This window comes from Saccoglossus kowalevskii, chromosome 12, assembly GCF_978046115.1.
Source record: "Saccoglossus kowalevskii chromosome 12, keSacKowa6.1, whole genome shotgun sequence".
Taxonomy (NCBI): Eukaryota; Metazoa; Hemichordata; class Enteropneusta; family Harrimaniidae; genus Saccoglossus; species Saccoglossus kowalevskii.
The window spans coordinates 16,917,741-16,938,894 of record NC_140652.1 but is presented as its reverse complement, the minus strand read 5'-3'; the positions used below and the strand labels follow the sequence as shown (position 1 = coordinate 16,938,894).

The 21,154-nt window shown below is 35.5% G+C and overlaps 2 protein-coding genes across 2 annotated transcripts in view; both read left to right on the top strand.

Moving 5' to 3' along the window:
* LOC100375364 (large ribosomal subunit protein uL23m-like) overlaps nt 1–1,554 on the top strand; it is a 36,363-nt gene extending 34,809 nt beyond the window's left edge. Inside the window, exon 4 of the mRNA XM_002733628.4 lies at nt 838–1,554. Coding sequence (XP_002733674.1) covers nt 838–987 — 150 coding nt within the window. The 3' untranslated portion in view covers nt 988–1,554. The remainder of the gene's footprint in view (nt 1–837) is intronic.
* Nucleotides 1,555–15,902: 14,348 nt separating this feature from the next.
* The window catches only part of LOC144349952 (uncharacterized), a 39,242-nt gene continuing 33,990 nt past the window's right edge, over nt 15,903–21,154 (top strand). The window contains exon 1 of the mRNA XM_085505927.1: nt 15,903–16,022. Coding sequence (XP_085362053.1) covers nt 15,965–16,022 — 58 coding nt within the window. The 5' untranslated portion in view covers nt 15,903–15,964. The remainder of the gene's footprint in view (nt 16,023–21,154) is intronic.

The window sequence follows — 21,154 nt, the reverse complement described above, 5'->3', positions numbered from 1 at the left end:
ACATAATTGTTTCACTATCTAATTCCAAAAAGCATTTATGGGTGGATTTTTTTCAGACTTTGTGCATGTCATTTTGTGTTTCAGATCAGATCTAAAATGGCCAACTGGCAGTCATTATGTTTTAATGAATGCAGTTCTAGTGCCTATCACAACTGATTATATTCAAATTTTATATATTCATTATAGATCATGTTATAGATATACAGATACATTTGTATATTGGTTTGATTCAAAATGGCTAAATTACAGCCATTTTGTGCTAAAAAATCATCAAAAATTATGCATTTCTGTCATTCTGGAACTGGATCTTTGTCGTTTATGGATGGATTTTTTTCAAACTTGGTACATGCATAAGCCATTAAGGGTCTCTGATGCACATCATTTTATTTTTCAAACCTGATTCGAAATGGCCTAGTGGTGGCCATTTTGTTTTATTAAATGCGTTTCTAGAGCTGTATATCGAACATGATTTGTTCAAATTTTATATATTCATTATACATCATGTTATAGATATACAGATGTATTCAAAATGGGTAACTAGTGGCCATTTTGTTTTTAATTAATGCTGTTCCAGAGCAATATCTCTCAATATGGACAAGATGGACAAAATCATTTCAATGTTAAAAACTCGTCTTAATCAAAAATCAGCTTCTGCATCCATATCTCTGACATGTTTATGTTCGAACTATATTACTATAAACAAAATTATATATCTTAAGTTTGATACCTTGTTTTTATAGTTGTAAACAAAATAATTGAATTATATCTTAAAATATAGCTCAAGTTCAAATAAATGCAAATCTTTAACTAGTGTCTATCTGTGTTTCAATTTTTCAGGGCCAAGGAATGACTTTTAAATTTCCTGAACTCTATCCGGACAAATTTGATGAAGAAAAAGACGTACTAGACGATTTGAAAGAGCAAGAGAAAACGAAAACATCCAATCTTACCAACAGAGGTGGAGTACCGGATTGGTTTGGTATCTGATAATAGCGAGCAATTGAAGAGATTTAGTTTCTATGGTAACCATGAAGGTTTGCTGATGAGAAGGATGACTACGGGATGCGTCTACTGACAGTATTGGATTGCTCAGATAATCAAGTTGACATGACTACAATCTCCGTTTTTGTTGACCTTTCACACATACATTATAGACGTCATGTCATGGTAATGAAACAACCAATCAGTATTTATTTATCACAGGGCCAATAATTAGGACTAAAATATGAAAAATAATTTATGAATATTCAGTTCATTCAAGGCTTCTTAGCATTTTTGTGTTTTAGAATAAACTATCACACACTCCTGACAGAAAGACAACTTCACCAATTGAAAAGTGTTTCTTAGGAAGTTCATCTACTACATACAAAGTTACTTCATAACGTTTATAGTACAAGTCATTTGATTGGTTCCCTCAAAACATTGCGGATGTACAGATTGGTGCATTAGAAATAAGTTTTTTTGGGGGGGGGTGTTTAATAGATCTTAAATCTTGTCTTAAATCTCAGAGATGTCTTGCAATTTTAGCTTTGATACTAAACTATCACAGAATTATGTTTTGTCTTGCTTTGTTTGTGTGTATCAATAAAATTTATATATTTTATGAACTATTTTATAGACATCCCAGAATGCTTCCCCATATTAAGTACAGAGTGTTCAGCATAGTAACGTTACAAAGTGCCACCCATCTCACCCTTGCTTTCGAGATTGACATTGTAGCACCAATGTATTTCAGAGTCTGCCATGTAAATAACAACACCATGTTTTGAGTCTCTATTTTCGGGAGTGATCATCCAGACATTTACACCACCTGGCAACCACACAAAAAAAAAACAATCAAAAACTCTCTCAAAAAAAAGTACTTTTGGATAATTGTTGAGACGCTTGAGAACAAGACTAATCCCTTCATGTGCAACATAAATAAATTTGGTTGTCGGAATTGTCTCATAGTTGAGTTTGTGCTGTTTTCTTGACTTTAGCGGTTTTCATCGACTCTTCACCCGACGTTTCACAGCAGCTCACACAGAGGCCATAGAAATACATGTGTTATCCACATAGAATGTTATGTGATGTAGCTCCGTCCCTGAGAGTAACATATACTTGCAAAGTATCCCGATTCATCATCAACAACATAAACACATATGTGTAGTACTGTAAAATCTGTATTAGAAACCGCGGCTTCTATTAAAATGGTACAATGCAACAGAGGGGATGCGGCTTCTATTAGAGCATCAACACATATGAGAAATGATGAATTTTTGGTTCTTAATTATTCAAAAACAATGGGTGCGTCTTCTATTAGGAATGCGGCTTCTAATACAGATTTTACGGTAGCTATTAATGTCCATTTGTGTGATCAGGTCATAGTTCAGTTACAATACAGTATTTTGCTACAATATGGCAGCTTATCAATCAGAGAACCCAGGCAGTGTTCTCCTCGAAACTTTTGAAGCATTGTGGATATGAACATAATTGGATTTTTTTTTAATCACAAGAATGAATGAATCGTATGCAAATTACCCATGATGGTTTCGATGTTTGGTGTGAAACTTGTTGAAATGTGTTAAAAATTCCTGGTCACACTAGGTAATTCAGTTCCACTGGTAATGCTCTCCTTATTCGCCTATTCACATGTATACTGAATCATTAAAATACTTATTTTGACAATACAAATACCTCTGAAATTTACCTCAGTGCATGCATTACTAACAAGAGTACATTAGCATATTCAGATGTGCTGTATTTATGGGCCAATCAATGTCTAGATCACCCATAGAAACGCGATCTCAGTGGTGAGTGGATAATCGGAGGAATGATTTTTTTACTTGTAACCAGGCTACATTTTACTAGGCTTGTGCTATCCTTGTTGAAAAGGTGAAAGATCTATTTTGTATTGCTCCTTCACAAATTGTACAACCCTCACCTAGCAACATCAATTAAGTATTTGTTGTAATTCGTTTGTGACATTGAATGTCGTTTGTCTTTTCTGGCCTTTTTTTGTGTGAAAATTTTGGGTATTTTGCCACAAAAACTATATCCCATGTTTGGGACAACATGACCAGAAATCATCACCTTATCTGTAAAATAAAAAACAGATTTTGTCTTCCCACGCAACATGTATATCTTTTTATCTACTTCGTACCTACAATGCATATTCAATTGTATAAAAACGACTGCACTATAATATAAACCGTTGGGGGCGCTGTCGTAACCGACAATTAAAAGGATGGCTGCTGTATGCATGTAACGTCGCTTAGGTATTTTACAGGGTATTTTCATTCTACCATATAAGGAAATGCGAATTCCTAATATGGAATGATTACGCGCATAAGCGTCCTCTAATAATAAAAACAAACATGGCTGCCATCGGAGTTTGACCGGACTCCACACAAAGAAGTTCGCTGATTCTGTTCTAAACTTTTTGGATTTCGGCATTCTCATGATGTATCCTTGGAGGGAAAAGAAGTTTAATAATAAGGTGATTACGAGAATACCTCAAAGTATGCACTCAGACAGTACGCTGCGATACTCATTCGTGTGTACTTTTAGGGATTCTCGTAATAACCTCACATTATTTACACTTTACTAGATGCACCGGAATTCGTTACCAAAAAACATCCTCTTTCTCTTTTGTACGCATTTATTCGGATTTCTAGATATATACAACCCCAAATGCCAAATATACTCTCGGTTAATCATAAATAATACTATCTTGAACAAATCATGAATATTTAAGGTAGCAAGAAATTTTCACTTTTTTCTTGATTTTTCAAAAATTGATAAAACGGTTACCATAGACCTTGATACATCACCCCAGGTTTACAAAAGATCGAAATTGCGAAATAACGTTGCTCAAATTAGTGTTTTAAAACACTAGCAGAAAAGACTACAACTGCCGTTTCGTGGATATTTGCATAGTGTTTATCTTTGGAAGGGATTAAATGATAACATCTTATCTGTATACTCTGTTGTTGACGATTCTGATATAACGGGTGATAAGCTTCCAGTTGCAAACAATGCGTGTTTATCTAACGTCCATTGTCAGCATTATAGTCAGTTGAGACTTCGTCGGAGAAACATGGTCATACAGTACTCATTTCGCCCAACCTTCCGCTTTTACATCGACCACTTATCGCTTAATTTCCGACCACGCGGTCTTGTCCGACCGGAAACCGACCGCATTTTAATCGCGTTTTTTAGTCCCCGTTCGGACGTAGTCCGAAAACGGGGACTTATGTTTTGCCCTGTGTGCGTCCGTCCGTCCGTCCGTCCGTCCGTCCGTCCGTCCGTGATCACCTGTATCTCGAACATGCATGGACCGATTAAGTTCACACTTCACTCATACATCACACATTATATGGGACATATGCACATGCATTTTTTTCATGATCCGATTAACGATAGCCGAATAGCGGCCATTTTAAGGCCGAAAATGCATCAAAATCGCACATTTTCACCATTCCGGACCCGGATCTCAGTTATGCATAGACGGATTTTGTTCAAATTTGGTACATACATTAAACATAATAGGACCTTGATGCACGTCATTTTTTTTTTGGATCGGGTTTGAAATGGCCGACTGGCGGCCATTTTATTTTAAAGAATTCAGTTCTGGATCCGTATCTGAGACATGCTTGGATTGATCGAGTTCAAACTTCACACACACAAGGTACATCATGTCACAAATATGTATGTGCGTTATTTTCATGATCTCATTAACGATAGCCAAATGGCGGCCGCTTTAAGGCCGAAAATGCATTGAAATCGCACATTTTCACCATTCCGGACCCAGATCTCAGTTATGCATGGACGAATTTCGTTCAAATTTGGTACATACATTAAACATAATAGGACCTTGATGCACGTCTTTTTTTTTCGGATCAAGTTCGAAATGGCTGAATGGCGGCCATTTTGTTAAAGAATTCAGTTCTGGATCCGTATTCGAGACATGTCTGGATTGATCAAGTTCAAACTTCACACACACATGGTACATCATGTCACAAATAGATATGTGCATTTGTTTCATGATCCGCTTGACAATAGCTGAATGATGGCCATTTTAAGGCCGAAAATGCATCAAAATCACGTATTTTCACAATTCCGGAACCGGATCTCAGTCATGCATGGATAGATTTTGTTCAGATTTAGTACAATGTGTTGTACATATGCAGGTGCATTTCGGTCATGATCTGCTTTGAATGTATATGTCACTCAAATATGAACGGAACGGGGACGTGTCAATGACTTGTTTTTTCGCTCGCTCGTTCATTGAAAACATTGACCGCTCGCCTAAACACTGAAAACTGGCACATGGGTGGTCGAAATGGTGGTTTTGATAGTAAAGTGTGAACATACAACTAGTATTAACTATTATTACATTCTGAACGACACTTCAAATCAAATAGCGTGAAAGCAACTGAACTGGGACTTCTTGTTACGTGTTTTGGGTGCTTGTTCTAGATGTAATATTTTTATTTTAATGAGACAGTTACGTGAAAAAAAGCCTAGGTAACTCCTTTTGACAGAGCAGAAAAACGAGGAAATGTTAGTGATTAATTCCAAAAATAACGATATCGAATCCACATCGGTCCACGTCTGGTAAAATTTGACATTCAATTTTTAAAAATAAGTCACGATCATTGAATGAGCTCGGTCTATACCGTATACGTACCGCAAAAGTGTTCCCACAAAAAATATTTTCGACTAAAAACGGCCACATGCCCTGAAAAAATCGAACAGAGCTTGACATGTATGAATAATTTATTGGGCTTAAATGAAAAACGTGTCAAATTTAGTTATAGCCATAACTATTTGGTGGCCAGTCGATGAACAATTCAAAGTCCTTCAGGGCTGAAAATCATCGACGCTACTCTGGTTTACTTTATTTCACAACTTGCAGAGAAAACTGATTCGCGTGAGCTCTAATGTATCTTAGCCTAGTATTTTCTTTTTGAACTAAGGTCAAATTCCATCAGTTTGTCAAAATATATGTTTTTCAGCGAATAATTTTGAAGCCTGTCACAGCACAAACAACTATATGAATCGACGCCGGTGATTGGATTGTACGACGACCCTTCAATTAGCGTCAAATATGCTTTGTTACAACATTATTGATTGGCTGAGAGTCACCTGATCGGAGCACGAACTGGGTCACAGAACCATATTTGTCCGTATTATCAACAGGACTTTGCAAAATAACCACACCCACATTTTCAATCATTTTTAGCGCGGAAGTTGCCAACAAATGTAAAAAAAATCGTGAATTTCATGGATTCGAATAAAATAAAGCAAGCGATTGATAAGGATGATTATTAATATTTTCCCCGATGCTCTTCGAATTTTTATTTTTTTTATTTCAAGGTAAGAAATGGCTAGCTGAAGTTGCATCGTCTTCAATGCGGTTGTTTCACCGCGAACAACTCTAGCTCTGTTTTGGGCATGGTTTAGTTTTGCGATGTAGAATAAAATATATATTAAAATAATAATACTTGATTAATTATTTGGGGTTTCAGCCCACAAATTACGGACATGATCTCCATGAATTACGGTCAATGTTTGTCTTCTCTCGGCTGATTGTCACGGTGTTGATCGACGCCCTTCCTAAACTCAATATGGAGAAACCAACGGGGATCGACATTTCAAACAAACAATCGAAATTATCAACGAAAGACGAGATTTTTCTAGATATTTACAAACATACTGTCATGACAAACATATGTAAAATTAACAAATACACAAAGAGGTGTAATATTAGGTTTTATTTTAGGCTTAGAAATATTTTCTTTCACTCAGCCCATGCATGTAACTGCCATTTAGCTTTCCGGTCCTTCAGCATCGGGGGAAAACAACAATAATTATACAAAACACATTGCGAAGACTCAACAATCAGGAAAGAAACCCCAGACAACCCTGTCGTACTTGTGTTGAAATACATTTTGTATTTCACGTCAGAATATTGTTTAAAATAAAATATTCAGTCCAAGCCAAATCGAGGTCAAAGGGTCAGGTTGCGTGCATGTAATTATATATAGTTAAAACAAAAAGTATTTGAACTTTTGTCAGCTGTTCAACATCTATAAAAACCAGAAAGACAATTATAAGACAATGTGAACCTCGGAAATTATTCTGTTAGTCCGAATTTTAAATGCGCGCGAGCGAGCAGGTGGGCGGTGATATTTCGGGGTTTGCGCGGTCGAAAAAAAAGCGGAAATTGTCCGGTCGAATTCAACAAGCGGTCACAAAAGCGAGAGAAAAAGGTGATTGGAAAGCGAAAGCGGGCGGGAGGTTGTGCGAAAGGAGTACTGTAACTTTGCACAACTTTCTTTTAAATCGTTTTATTTTCCAAGTAAATATTCTATTTTACTAATACATTTTTTTTCTAACGCAATGGCGAAGAAAAGAAAGAAAGCGTTGACAGACGAGGCAAAGAAAAATCTGCCACTCAGTGTCGCACTCTGACACAGCAATTTTTTTTCAAACATCGGCACTTTTGTTTCACCATGAAAACCGTTTTATTAGATGTCTTATCTGAGACACTTGAAGGATTAGCTTGTTTGTAAACTGTCAGCGTGTACAGTGGGACAGTAATGTTTGTCAGAGGATCATCCCTCGTTGTTCGTTTGCATAACAATGGAAAACCCGAACGTTCCTGGAGTACGGACTCAAATGCCAGCAGTTTTCTTCATTTTTCGCGCTCGAGCTTGAAATTATTCATTATCTGACACTCTTTATGAGTTCTATGATATCAGTGGTTAATATGTTTGGCCATTTTTAGTGTATATTTATAATAATGTAGCAAATCTACAGTGTTTTATTAACCCAAACTGTTTTTCGCGTTTTTCTCGAGTTGAAGTTTTGATCGAAAACGACTCATTGGGACCGCCGCCAAATCAAGTGCGTTCGGACTAGGACATTCAAACTTGCAGTTATCGTTCAAAAGATAATGATGGTGCGAAATATGTCTGGGTTTTTAAAGAAAATGCTTTGTCACAGAATAATAGTCTGTTAAAGGTGCCAAGTATGAAATAATTTGGGGACAAAAAAACAAACCTGCAGAGAAATCGGAATAATAGGTCTTTTGATTATCGGAGACGCATTTCAATGGACTTGATTACGGACAATGCATAACTTAAATTTCACCAGGAAATTCCGCAGTGTGCTCTCGCAATCGCGTACTTAGTCATTTTTACAAGGTTCGCCATTTTTGATGTCACGTGATAATTATGTAAACAATGTCTGTCCAGTTTGTGCGAACTTGCACCTCTAAACTTAGTCTTTTGATATATATAACCTAAATTACTGTTCTGAACGAGACAACAGACAGAGAATGTTTTATTTAAAAACGTCACAAAACCTTCTCGCTACCTTAATATCGTTTGTATATTGTGTAATTATTACAAAACGCCTATGTTGCAATTTGTTTTGGATTTAACCGTTGTCATAATTTGACTTAACCTTTGGCAGATTTTAAGTCAGATAGAATCCTTCGTACACGAGTTCCGATATTTCTACCTGTCCAAGTGCTTCGCAGTAGATTACAGAGTAACCATAATTTTTTCAGACAGCCAAATGGTTCGCTTAGAACAACGAATCTTGCAAATAAAAAAACAAACATGCCTACATTATCAATTGTTTACTGAGCAACACATTTTCTCTGATTCATTAAAATTTGCTAAAACTATTCAAATATACAAAAAAGGGTTATAACTTTTCGCAACAGACCAGCTGCGAATTTGAAAAAAATGAAAGCAAATTTCATTTTCGGATAAAATATATATATTAATTCACCGTCATAGGATTATTTTCAGCCACTTCTTGTAGGTCCATTGTTGTCACAGTGATGGAAATGGGTGGAGGGGGTTTATTTTCAAAAGTGTAAATGTGTGTATTGTAATAAATGGGACAGCAAATTAAATATCGGTGTTTTAAAATACCTGTGCACAGTTTTCATCTTTTGGAATCTTACACTCTGCCCTAATCTCAAGTTCGTTAACGCACTGTACAATATAATAAACAAATGGCCACCATATGCCACGGATTGTTTACCCAATAGCCAGTACCGAATAAAGTCCAATTTATACACTTGTCACGCTGTTTCTCAACGTTTTTAGGTATAGTCGCTATGTTGAATAACTTTCTCTCCTGGTCAGCATTCGATATGTTTGCAATCACTCAAACAAACGAAACTCGACATGGCCAGTGGTGAATAGACAATGTACTGTAAACTTTGAAATGTGTACAAACACAGCAAAATTTTTAAATTAATTTTCTAATTGTCATGTATATTGTAGTATACAAATCACAGGTTCCCGACTCAGAGTCGCATCGTCATCAATCTTTTTAACTTTTTGGCTTCTCTGAGTACATTTTTCATAAAATATGCGTGTCATGAAGAGACTTTTGAGCGCAGACGACAACTTTCACAACCTTTCACAGAATAAAGCTGCATCAAGTTTCCCATATTTTTTTCAAGGTTTTGTCCAAGACCTGTAGCTAATATGAAATTACGTCTATTTGAACAAAATTACGCCACACGTCAATATATTTGATATCAAGTAGTTCTTTACATGCGATATGAGCATTAATTATATCAGAAATATACTTTTTACTTACTATAATTCTGAATAATATTTTATTTTTGGATATAGCCTTCCTCAGCGCGTGCCTGTCTCTGTCATAATAGTTATTATACACTCTTTGCGATCATTTAAAATGTTACCCTGAGAAACAGTTTTAATAACACCACGTTGTTAACTGAAATATTTTAGATTTCAAAAATGTTATTCTACAGTGTTCGTAAGACTGCTTAATAATTGAATAAAATGTGCTAATGGAATGATTTATTTGGATAGAAATTAAATTGTTCCAGGCCTTGTCTTATTTTATGTACAAAGTTGTATTTTCGCAAGTGCCACTCGCATTCATACCACTCGTAACACTACTCGAATGAGTAGACAAAGGGTTTTGCTTGTACAAACCTTAGAAGCATGATTAAGTTATAACATGATCTTACCCTCTCACGTTGCAGTGTTCATATTTATTGAGCCCAATATCTTGAATGGAAGACTGCGCGTCATTTTCTTACCAACCACTGTCTCAAAGATATTGTTGCTCGTGCACACTACTATTACATAATTTACCGGTAATAAATACTATAATATAAAATAGATAGTGTTTATGTGAATCAGACTTGGTAAAATGTGAATGTTTAATAAAGGGAAAGTCAAGGCTAACAACATAATACTCCCAGATGAAAGAGCTCGGCAAATGTAAGAACATGTAATTTACAGTTTTTTTATATCACTTCATTCTCTAGATATTCAACTTGTTATCAATTTATGCAGTCCGCCATCTTGATTCTTCAGCAAAGTATAATGGATAGAGTATGACATCATAAAATCTGTTGTCAGAAATTAAGAACATGATTTCATCTATAACTTCAAAAGTTGAACTTCAAATTGGCTGAAAGTTTTGAACATGATAGCATACATGTACTGGTGCCAAACATGCTTATAAAATAGTTGTCATAGAAACAGAACTGAAAATATTTATTTTTATGTTTTTCTACCAAATGCTCAAATTTCATTATATTGTATAAAATTTACCGATGTGATTGGGTTATATAGGTGATATAATATCTGTTGACCACAAAAAGGGGACAAAAAAGTGTCATTCTGTATTTCACAACTATTTTTTTAACGTTTTGGCAATATCTCCACTTTATGTATAATTGTAACATATATATATATATATATATATATATATATATATATATATATATATATATATATATATATATATATATATATATATATATATATAAATGAGTAATATGCACAACGAAAATTTGAACTAATTCGCATCAGTATTTCTCGTGATATAGATGAAATCATTTTCTCAATTTCTGACAACAGATTCTATGATGTCATACTTTACCCATAATCCTTTGCTTGAGAATCAAGATGGCTGACTACGTCATTATGTTTTTTGGCTTGATGTTTCCTTTTATTTTATTAAATATAGTTTATCGCAGTACAGCCTCGTGGCAAAAATGTCATTATTAAATATAAACAAAAGTTTCAAATTCGGACTCACAAGTCAATTTCATATAACCGTCGATTTTTGTTAACCACGTGCACTCAAGGAAATTCTAGTGCAGCGCAAGTAAAATATCAAATACATGCAGCTGCCATGGAAACAGTAGTAAATACGGTTCTTTGACTTATTAATGAGACACGCACCTTTTTTCAAGTACACGAGGTTAATTGGCGACTAACGAAGATGAGCATCAACTTTAAAGTCAAGGAGTGATCTTCAGATAAGAAAGTTGAACCCATTTCACATTTGACTTTTTATTATATACATTTTGTCTGATCGCATTCTTTCATCTCATTTACTAATTACGAGCGTCGTGAATTGAGAAAACAGAAATAATTTTTTTGAGGGGGGAGATGATTGCCATTTATCTCGCTATTCCTTTTGAGTGGATATTTGATATTCTTAATTGTTAGCCTGAGGCAAAACCTTTCTTCTCAAACAAAAAAAACAGTCATCATCACCATAGGACAATCACCATCAGCATCATAAGAAAACATTTTAAGTTGTCCGTATTTATTTATTTCTATCCAACATTTTTTAAAAATTAGATACGTTTATTATGCTTAATTGTTGAAGGTGTTAAGTAGTTGAATAGAGAACAATACACAAGTTCCACTGAATCTGTGATTTACTGAAAACCAGATGTGTATTTCAGGTATCTGGAATAAAAATGTGAAAAAAAATACGAAATATAATTTTGCAAGTAGTCACACAGTGTGATGTACGTCACCTAACAATGTAACACCATTACAAGCTAGAAATGTAATGCTTTTAGATCCCTATATATCAGTAGCTTATTGCGAGACGCATTACGAAACACTGCACAATTGATTATTGTTTACGAAGTATTGTAATGTTATGGGAGTTGAAATATTTTTCAAGTTACGTCTTGAAAAATAAATAGAGCAAGTTATTCATTGAATGAACGTGTCAAATAGACTAGATCAAATCCCAGTAGTGTCAATAAAGTATTTATTCAATGTAGCATCTTTAGCTTCCCCAACGCTCTATTGTGACTTGACTTTATAACATTATACCCATATCCTACAACATTTAGATAATTCATTGATTATTATAGTACGAATGAGATAACGTTTCTTGCATATTTGATACTATTGTATTGCATCGACCTATTTCTGCCAAAACCTTGAACAAGAAAATATTTATATATGCACATATATGCATTTGTGTCCGATACAATAGCCGACTAGCGGCCATTTTTTACGAAAGAATTGCCTTACGGCAGCCTTTTATCAAAGTTCCATGTGTAGATTTCAACCATTTTTTGTGTGATCAATTATGATTAAGTGTTATATTTCATCCAATATCATTTGACATGCACTGGCCAAGTGTAAGTCAGTACAGAGGTAATACTTTATTACATACATTTGTATGCATTTTTTCTTGGAGACAGGATCGATTATGGCTGACCACTGGCTTCCAACTTGAGCAAAAACTAAACGACATAAATGTTATATCCATTGGTTTAACATCGTTCGGACTACCTCCGTTGTTACTCGTTACAATACTAGGTTTTATCTCGGGTGCGATTTATAAAGGGAAGGCTGTATCGTCACTATTTTCAAAATCTTAGTCACCATTATATTTGTACCCGAACACAAAATTAAAGCTAACGAGAGAACGGATTATTTTTATGATTTGTTATACAGTCTGAGTAATGTACTATGCACGGTAAGGTATGGTCTATTAGACAAACTGACTTCGGCTCTCAGCACTAAATGTCGAAGTTGAGGATTGCAATCCGGGCATCTACTCCGGTTGGAATCCTCGTTATATAACGCATAAGCTGTTCTTTAATATCGATTTAATACCGTCTGTAGACAAGTCTCATTTTACCTGACAACTGATAGACAAATACTTATACTCTAAAGCTGCGAGATGTGGGATGAATATGTAATCATTTAGTACAACGCCCTACTTTGCTGACTCACCTGTTTAACATCAGCTCCATTTGAATGAATGAATGAATGAATGAATGGATGGATGGATGGATGGATGGATGGATGGATGGATGAATGGATGGATGGATGGATGGATGGATGGATGGATGGATGGATGGATGGATGGATGGAGGAAAAGACATTTTGCAAGAGCTGAATAGGTAAGTAAATAATTAGCGCAAAGTAGAGACAAATCTGAAATGATTATGGCGAGGATCACAGAAATGTATATTTTGAACTTGTCTAGTTCTTTAAATAATGCATCATAGTAAATTCACGGTTTCTTAACCGTTCTTCCAGTAACCGTAATATAATACATTTACAATATTGAGTAATAACAGCAACAACAATGATGATAAAAATAAATACTGAAAATAAATGAATAATGTAAACACCCGTTGGATTATATGTTTAAACGATGGTCTGACACCCATCGCGGTGAAAACAAAGGCCGAACCTGAAAACTCTCAGTAAACGGTACTTTGGGGTAGTTGTTGAGACTCCCTTGATCAGTATAACAAGGTTGCTCCTGCATGTCTCGCCTAACGTATGATTACTTACAGTGGGACGGTCGTCACCTGCGCACGCGCGGGGGAATTGAATCCCAAGCGACGATAACAACACACGCTAAAAAACGAAAAGGCTCGTGGGTAGACGCTTGTTTGGAAATAATAACACGCTATGGTCATCTGACGCATGCGCAGGTGACGACTCCCCCACTTTAACGTTGGTCATAGTCATAGTACGCCACACCTTTTTACATGCCATTTCCATGTGCATTTCAGCATACGCAATCACGACGCCGTCATGGGGATCTGTTTTATACACATATTAAACATGAAGCCTTGTGGTTACCTGTGTTACTGGCAATTATTTTGTGCAGGTGTAGAACACCATGGTGAGTTGCAAAAAGGATCGTTCCACACCTGCCACTGTGTTAAACAACCCAGGTAAACAACAAATCGCCAATTAATACACTTGTTTTGAGCTGTTGCTAGGCAGTCGTACGCGAGCTATCATATAAGTTTTGAGTGAATGTGGTTGATCCCCCGAGTCATCGCTTACTATGTGTTTGCCATTACCTACTATACCAACGCATTTATACATGATTTGTTGAAAAGAACGAACAACCTGCCTTCCGATTGGGCTGACTTTTAGGTGTCGAGGTTGTATGGTCAATCAGGCACAATCTTGTATAATAAGTCATTCGACATGGAGAACATATTTGTGACAGCGCCAGGCCATTATTAAGACAAAACGCACAACTTAACTTGCTGGAAACAACACAGAGAGAAACGATTGGTCATGCAGTCACTCGGCTCTTCGTATCTGAAATTGATATAAGCATGCGTTATGCAAAGTAGCAACTTACAAAGCGCTATTCTCAGGTCATTATCATCACGTTTTGGAGTTGATATAATGTATGCAAATTGTGTATGTGCACTAACACATTTTAGGTACTCTGATACGTCAAAAGCTGTTGATATCACGTGGCATTGGGTGACGCACTTAGTGACGTTTGATTGGATTTTGGTTTCATATTTAACACGTTTTTAGGTACTTGTCTTATCACGACTTTCTTGTTTACTTTAACTATCACTTAGAATTGTTTAACATTCGGACAATGTGATTGGGTTTGGTGTCACGCAATCAGATTTCATGAAGAAATAAAAAAAACACGTCACTCAACAATTTTCGAATCACTGGTCCCTGAAATATATCCAAACAAACCAAAACCCATTCGCAATTTTGTGAAACTTTCGACAGTTGCCTTGACAACGGACACCATGCGCACGTTCCTATTGAGCGATTGTGTATATCGGCTTACTTGCAGCATGAAGGTAACAAAATCTGTCTTTTACCCCCATGCTTGCAGTAATGTCATTAAACCGAGACATTTGTAGAAATCAAGCACAATTAATCCTGTTGGATTTATTTGTTGACGATTATTCTGTATTCCACAAAATAACACACTGAGAAAGTGCTTGCGAGGATTAGTATTTTGTTAGCAGATTCGCGAAATAGATGTAGTATCAAAGAAAAATGATACGACGTTATTATTTAGATTATATTGTGCATACATTTGTGAATCCATTCAAGTAACCATGGTAACGTCACCTTTTTCTATTCGCGTTATTAATCAGCTTGAAATACCGGTACATTCCTCATTACTGGCGCCAAACGAAACACATTTTCTTGTATTGTATGTCTATGGAACACAACAGTAAATCCACTTATTTTTATTCGACAAGTGTTTTTAGTTTGTTGTACATCCTTGGGCACTCTCGCACCATCGATATACACGCACGTTATGACTCTGCGCTCGCGATTTCTGATGCCTCGAGGTCATTTAGCCTACGCGACGTCATCGTCGTATTACTCAAAACATAATAATGTCACACCAATGAGTATTATCAAAGTATAATGTTCACGTAACATGCCCATATATTATATCGCTTCCTCGTGCCCTAGGAAATGCTCAGCTGGTTTGGCTAGCACGGGAATGTGCATTAGACTGACATATGGAAGTAGAACAATACTAGCGATAAGCGTCTGGCTATAATATCTCGTTCTTCATGTCACGTGATATGCAACAGGAGGAGACGAATTCTCGGGGGATGTTTCTTTTAAACGTCTGCTTTTATATCTTCTTACCGACGAACACAATACAAGTCAGGAATACCCATCGAACCATTGTTATATCGATCAATATACGCAGTTTATGAAACACCATTTATAGTACGCTTAGGGGGGCCTAGCGGCTTTGAATGGCGAGTTAAGGGATCTGCTATGTATGGGTTTTACATGCTGGGTATGATTATTTATCTGAGCGCTCTCGTGGATTTCACACCGGTTTCGGCATCCTCTACAGCAAAGAGTCACCTTGGACAAACTTACCAAACACCATGGCACATTTATGCACCGCCATCATCTATTTGCTTTTGTTTATTGGCTTCTTTTCAGGTAAGTCACTTTTTTATTTTATTTCATTGACAAATTTACTCAAGGTTTCCTTTTCCGCGTTATTTGGAACATTATGTCGTCTGCGCTGTTTTTACCACCCACAGTATGACGTGACCCTCAACAATAATTCGTCTCAAATTCAATTTATTATATTAGTGATAAGATTATTTCACTTATTTACATAATTCAGATTTTTACAAAAAAATGATGAGTTATTGATTGTATAGGTATCACATTCTGTTTATTGTTATTCCCGCCAAGACGGATCGGGCTGTTTGTACCACCGCTTTAAATTCAAATTCTTTCCCGCGCAACAAATAATTTACCAGCAATGCTACATTCTATGCGTACCATTCCACTCCATATATTAACAGAATTCTTTCACACACAAAAATGAAATTTTTTGGGGATTTTTTAACGGATTTTGAACAAGAGTTGTAGCCAGTGTAAAATTATTTTAATTTGGTCTAAAATTAACAACATAATTACAGAAAAAATACATTGAAATGTGTGCACGAAAATTTAGCCGAAAGAAAATTATGGCGCCCAAACGAACGAATTTGTTTACGTCGTCGAGTCGGTTAAATTCTGCCAGTACTCAAGTTCCCTCCAAATGAAATGTTATGTATTGTCATGTCATTTTATAATTATATATTCCCGACAAAGGAAGCAGCGGTAGATTTCAATACCGGCAGTTCACCTGTCAATTAACGGTTCAATATCCTCAAGGAACATATAAATATTGTTTTCATATTTTTTATTCCATGACCCCTTTTACACAAAAGTAATCCTTCTAGATAAATCCTGAATGCTGCTCCATACGTAAAATTATGTATGTACATATTGTTAAGTGGTAGGTTGACAGGACGGAATCTCAAGCGCTATCAATCTTCTTCAACTGAAGAAGTCAGATCTAGTGTTCTCAATAAGTGTGTGTTATACCCTGTTATGCAATAACCAAATCCGGTGTTTTCAATTAGTATTAGTTATATATCACGAGGAAAAACTTTCAATACGTGATGGTAGACTAGTATGACGTATGTAGTCTAGTTATATGAAGTGCTGGTTAACTGAACATACTCCAATAATAACAAATAATTACCAGTTGATTGAATAACACTAATTTGATCGATCGGGGTAAGTAGGATGGTTGATCGATTAGTCCTTGATTTATCGAACTTGTATCATTTAGAACTGACCTCGAACTATCGCTAAGAGTAGATTCGCACGCATATTCACTTTGTGAAGAATTCGAACGATAATATGATTATTACAATATTCAGTAAAGGGGAAACGGTAGTAAAATAATTCTGATAACGGGTATCTGTATAATTAGTACGGCTAGGTGTTTATAGCTCCTTGTAACTATAAACGCCCGTGTACAAACAAATTACGAGTATATGTATATCAAAGTATCTTCATTCCATTATAAAAAGGTTATAACAAATATACGAAAAAAGTTATGGAAATCCTACTAATAAATAGTCAGTGTATGTAATCACTCTGTCATAGTATTAATATTTCCACAGAGTGTAGCAGTTGATTTCCGCTGGGAATTATGATTATTACGATATTCAGTAAAGGGGAAACGGTAGAAAAATAATTCTGATAATGGGTATCTGTATAATTAGTACGGCTAGGTGTTTATAGCTCCTTGTAACTATAAACGCCCGTGTACAAACAAATTACGAGTATATGTATATCAAAGTATCTTTATTCCAATATAAAAGGTTATAACAAATATACAAAAGAAATTATGGAAATGCTACTAAAAATAATCAGTGTATGTAATCACTCTGTCATAGTATTAATATTCCCACAGAGTGTAGCAGTTGATTTCAGCTGGGGATTGTAAGAATGAAAGGAAATTACGTCACATGCGTTAAAATTTAACTGTGGGAGTAATTGTCGACTAAATGATTCTGATTTTCGCCTTAAAAGTGTCCTTTAATGTCACTTTCATAAAGTTAAAATGAACTGCTCGCTGCCCCGATTGTCATATGGTTTCCCGACAATATTGTTGTAAACTTTTGAGATGAAGACTCCGTTCAATTTTTAAGACAATGAAACCATGTCACAGAAACTATTTTAGCAAAAAAAAAGGAAAAAATGTACATATTTGCAAATATATGTCAATAATTTCAATATGCGCATCCACTTCTAATTCTACTAATCCACTTTAAAAATAAAGTTTAGACATAATATTGAAAATGTGTTCAGTCACCCTATGATTTGACCTTGTTGGAAGCGTTAACCTGTGACTGTAGGTATAAACCGTTCAAATATAAAGCGTGTATGTATGCTTTATTCGTTTTTTTTTTAAACATGGTACATTCATGTTTCATGTTGTGAATATTCGCGAACATGGGCAGTCTGTTAGTAAATAATATGGTTTGCTAATGTTCCTAAATTAGAAATAACAAACATGCCCAAAAGATATCTTTATCTATATTTGACAAAAAAAACAAAACATTTACAAGTCGAAGAATACAAAAACAAACTATTGACAAACGAATCCGAAAAAACAACTCACAAAACAACCGACAGGCAAACCACGAACATAGTCAAATTAAGGAGGTATGTATGTATGTATATATACCCCTTATGGTAGACATAAAGTGATGTCAGATTTTCGAAAACAGTTGGGCATATCTTCTCTACATGTGACACCCGTCATATAACATTCTGAGTCATCATAACCAAATATGGTTTTTGCCTACACCAGACAAGTACATTGATGCCATCTGTGATCAAATGCTATAAGGTTATTACGAAGATACCTCAAAGTATGCACGAAGACAGTACAGCGGCAGTATCGACCGACGGACATCTTTTCCTTCCAAGGATACATTATGGAAATGCCGAAATCAGCGAACTTCTTTGTATGGAGTCCGGTCAAACCCTTGTGGCAGCCATGTTTGTTTTTATTATTAGAAGACGCTTACGCGCGTAATCATTCCATATTTGGAATTAGCATTTCCTAATATGGTAGGATGAAAATACCCCGTAAAATACCGCAAAACTACGGCACGCTGTAACGTATGGCGTTACGGTGACAGATGTATAATAATATTAATTATTACATACAGCTGAAGCGGCACTATCAGCAAGGCATTTCTTCAAAAAACAGATACTCTAAATCGGGGGGGGGGGGGGTTGAGATTGAGAGACAAATCAGCAGACAAGTTTTACATACGGAAACAATTTATGACAACCCCGGGATGCACAGTATATGACTGTGCACGTTATAAGTAGCCCGACGGCAAATCATACGGTTATTTTGCGGTTATCTATGTTCGAAGATAATGACTTTTGTTTTTGTTTTGTTTTTCATACAGGGAGCATTCAGTGAAAAATTTCCTGATAAAGAGATATTCTCCTGATACTTCAACCTAATTTGTTCATACCCATTTACTGAGCGATTTGTCAGAAATAAATACAATGGATACTAATAGAAAGAATATCTCCTTATTTTGAGATAGTCCACATGTCAGAAAGAGTGCCATGTCTTTCCTTGACAGATACTTCAGCTGTGTCTTGTTATTATGTCAGCACTATACCAGATTGTTAAACGTGAAATTGTCGCGCTTGTGTTACGTTCCTCTCAGAACGCTAACAAGACTTTAACAATCTGACGAATAAAACTATATTTGGTAGCGTCGTGACTATTCCTATGATGATATTAGTGCGAAAGTACTTTTTTATCGCGTTCCATGGTTTTATCACGTAACTAAGTGACACAACATAACACACCGTCCGTTTTACGTCATGCATTATTTTATTAACCTTTATATTGGGGAAATGAGTTGCTGTATTGAATCAGCATGCCTTTCACGACAATGAAACTATATTGTTTTGTTTTGTTTTGTTTTAAATCGCGATTTTGTGTTTTCTGAATAGGCATTGCGTTATGTTAAGGTTGTGGAGCAATTGTTATCAGCTTGTCTTTTATGATTGTCATTATTGAATGGTGGTGGTGGTCATCGCGCAATGCGTGTTCGAATTTTGTGTAAACAAACAATGTATTTTACACGCGGTGTATAAATGCATTAATTATTCACTGGGTTTTAGTTCAATTTTAATTAATTTTCTCTGATAAGTAAAATCCGCTAAATTAAATCAACGCGAACATATAAAATAATAATAAACTCATTGTTTCCTTGACAAATTTGTTTAAAACATAGTGCATATGCTCAAAACATCTAAATTGTGATGGTTTTACAGTATGTCGCTATGGGTCCCATATCGAACAGGACGACCACCGTCCTTTAAACTTGTGTACTCGTTAAGCTTTTTTTCTTATTCCATGATTTGCCGACACTGCATGAAAGGCCAATTCCTCAAGCTATGCATGTAGTAATAACAGTGTAGCATTATAATAACAACATCCTGTTAATATTAATCCATTGTGAACTCTATGTATAGTGTAGTTATCACACTAAGAATTTAATCTAAAAATTTGCAACAAAATGTTTTCATAGGGATCATTGTAAACAATCTGTTAAGCCCACTAACTGGAACAGCATGAATATTATGAAACTGCATTGCAAAACGGTAAATGCCCGAATGTCAAGAGATGCTGAATTGTTCGAGTTAGAAACATTGACTTACAAACATGACGCCAATATTTCAGAAACCACGCATACTTTTGCAAATCCACGCCCAAATCATAACTCAGTGCCCAACTAACAATTAACAGAAGTTCGAGTAATGAGTTATAGGAAATATATATTTTTATTTTTTGTTGAACGTCAACATTTATTAACTCGAACTTTAATTAACAGGTAACCAATCTTCGAGTTACGGGAAACAAATATTTTTTGTTTTGTTGAACGGTCAAATTTAGTAACTCGAATTTTTATTATCAGTTAACTGAACTTCAAATTAAGGGAAATATACAACGTTAAACGAAACAAAAATTCCATGTTCTTGTTACGGTTCAGATTTAATATATAAGACACACAATGGTACTGTAGGTTGATTGAGTTGAAATAAGCTTTGCGCACCATCAACCTGTCACATCACAGTAATATAATACTCATTTTCTGCAACCTCCTTGAGTGTGGTTCATTTAAAGAATTATTTATATAATAACTCGAGTGTAAAATTATAGAATGTACTGATTTATGAGA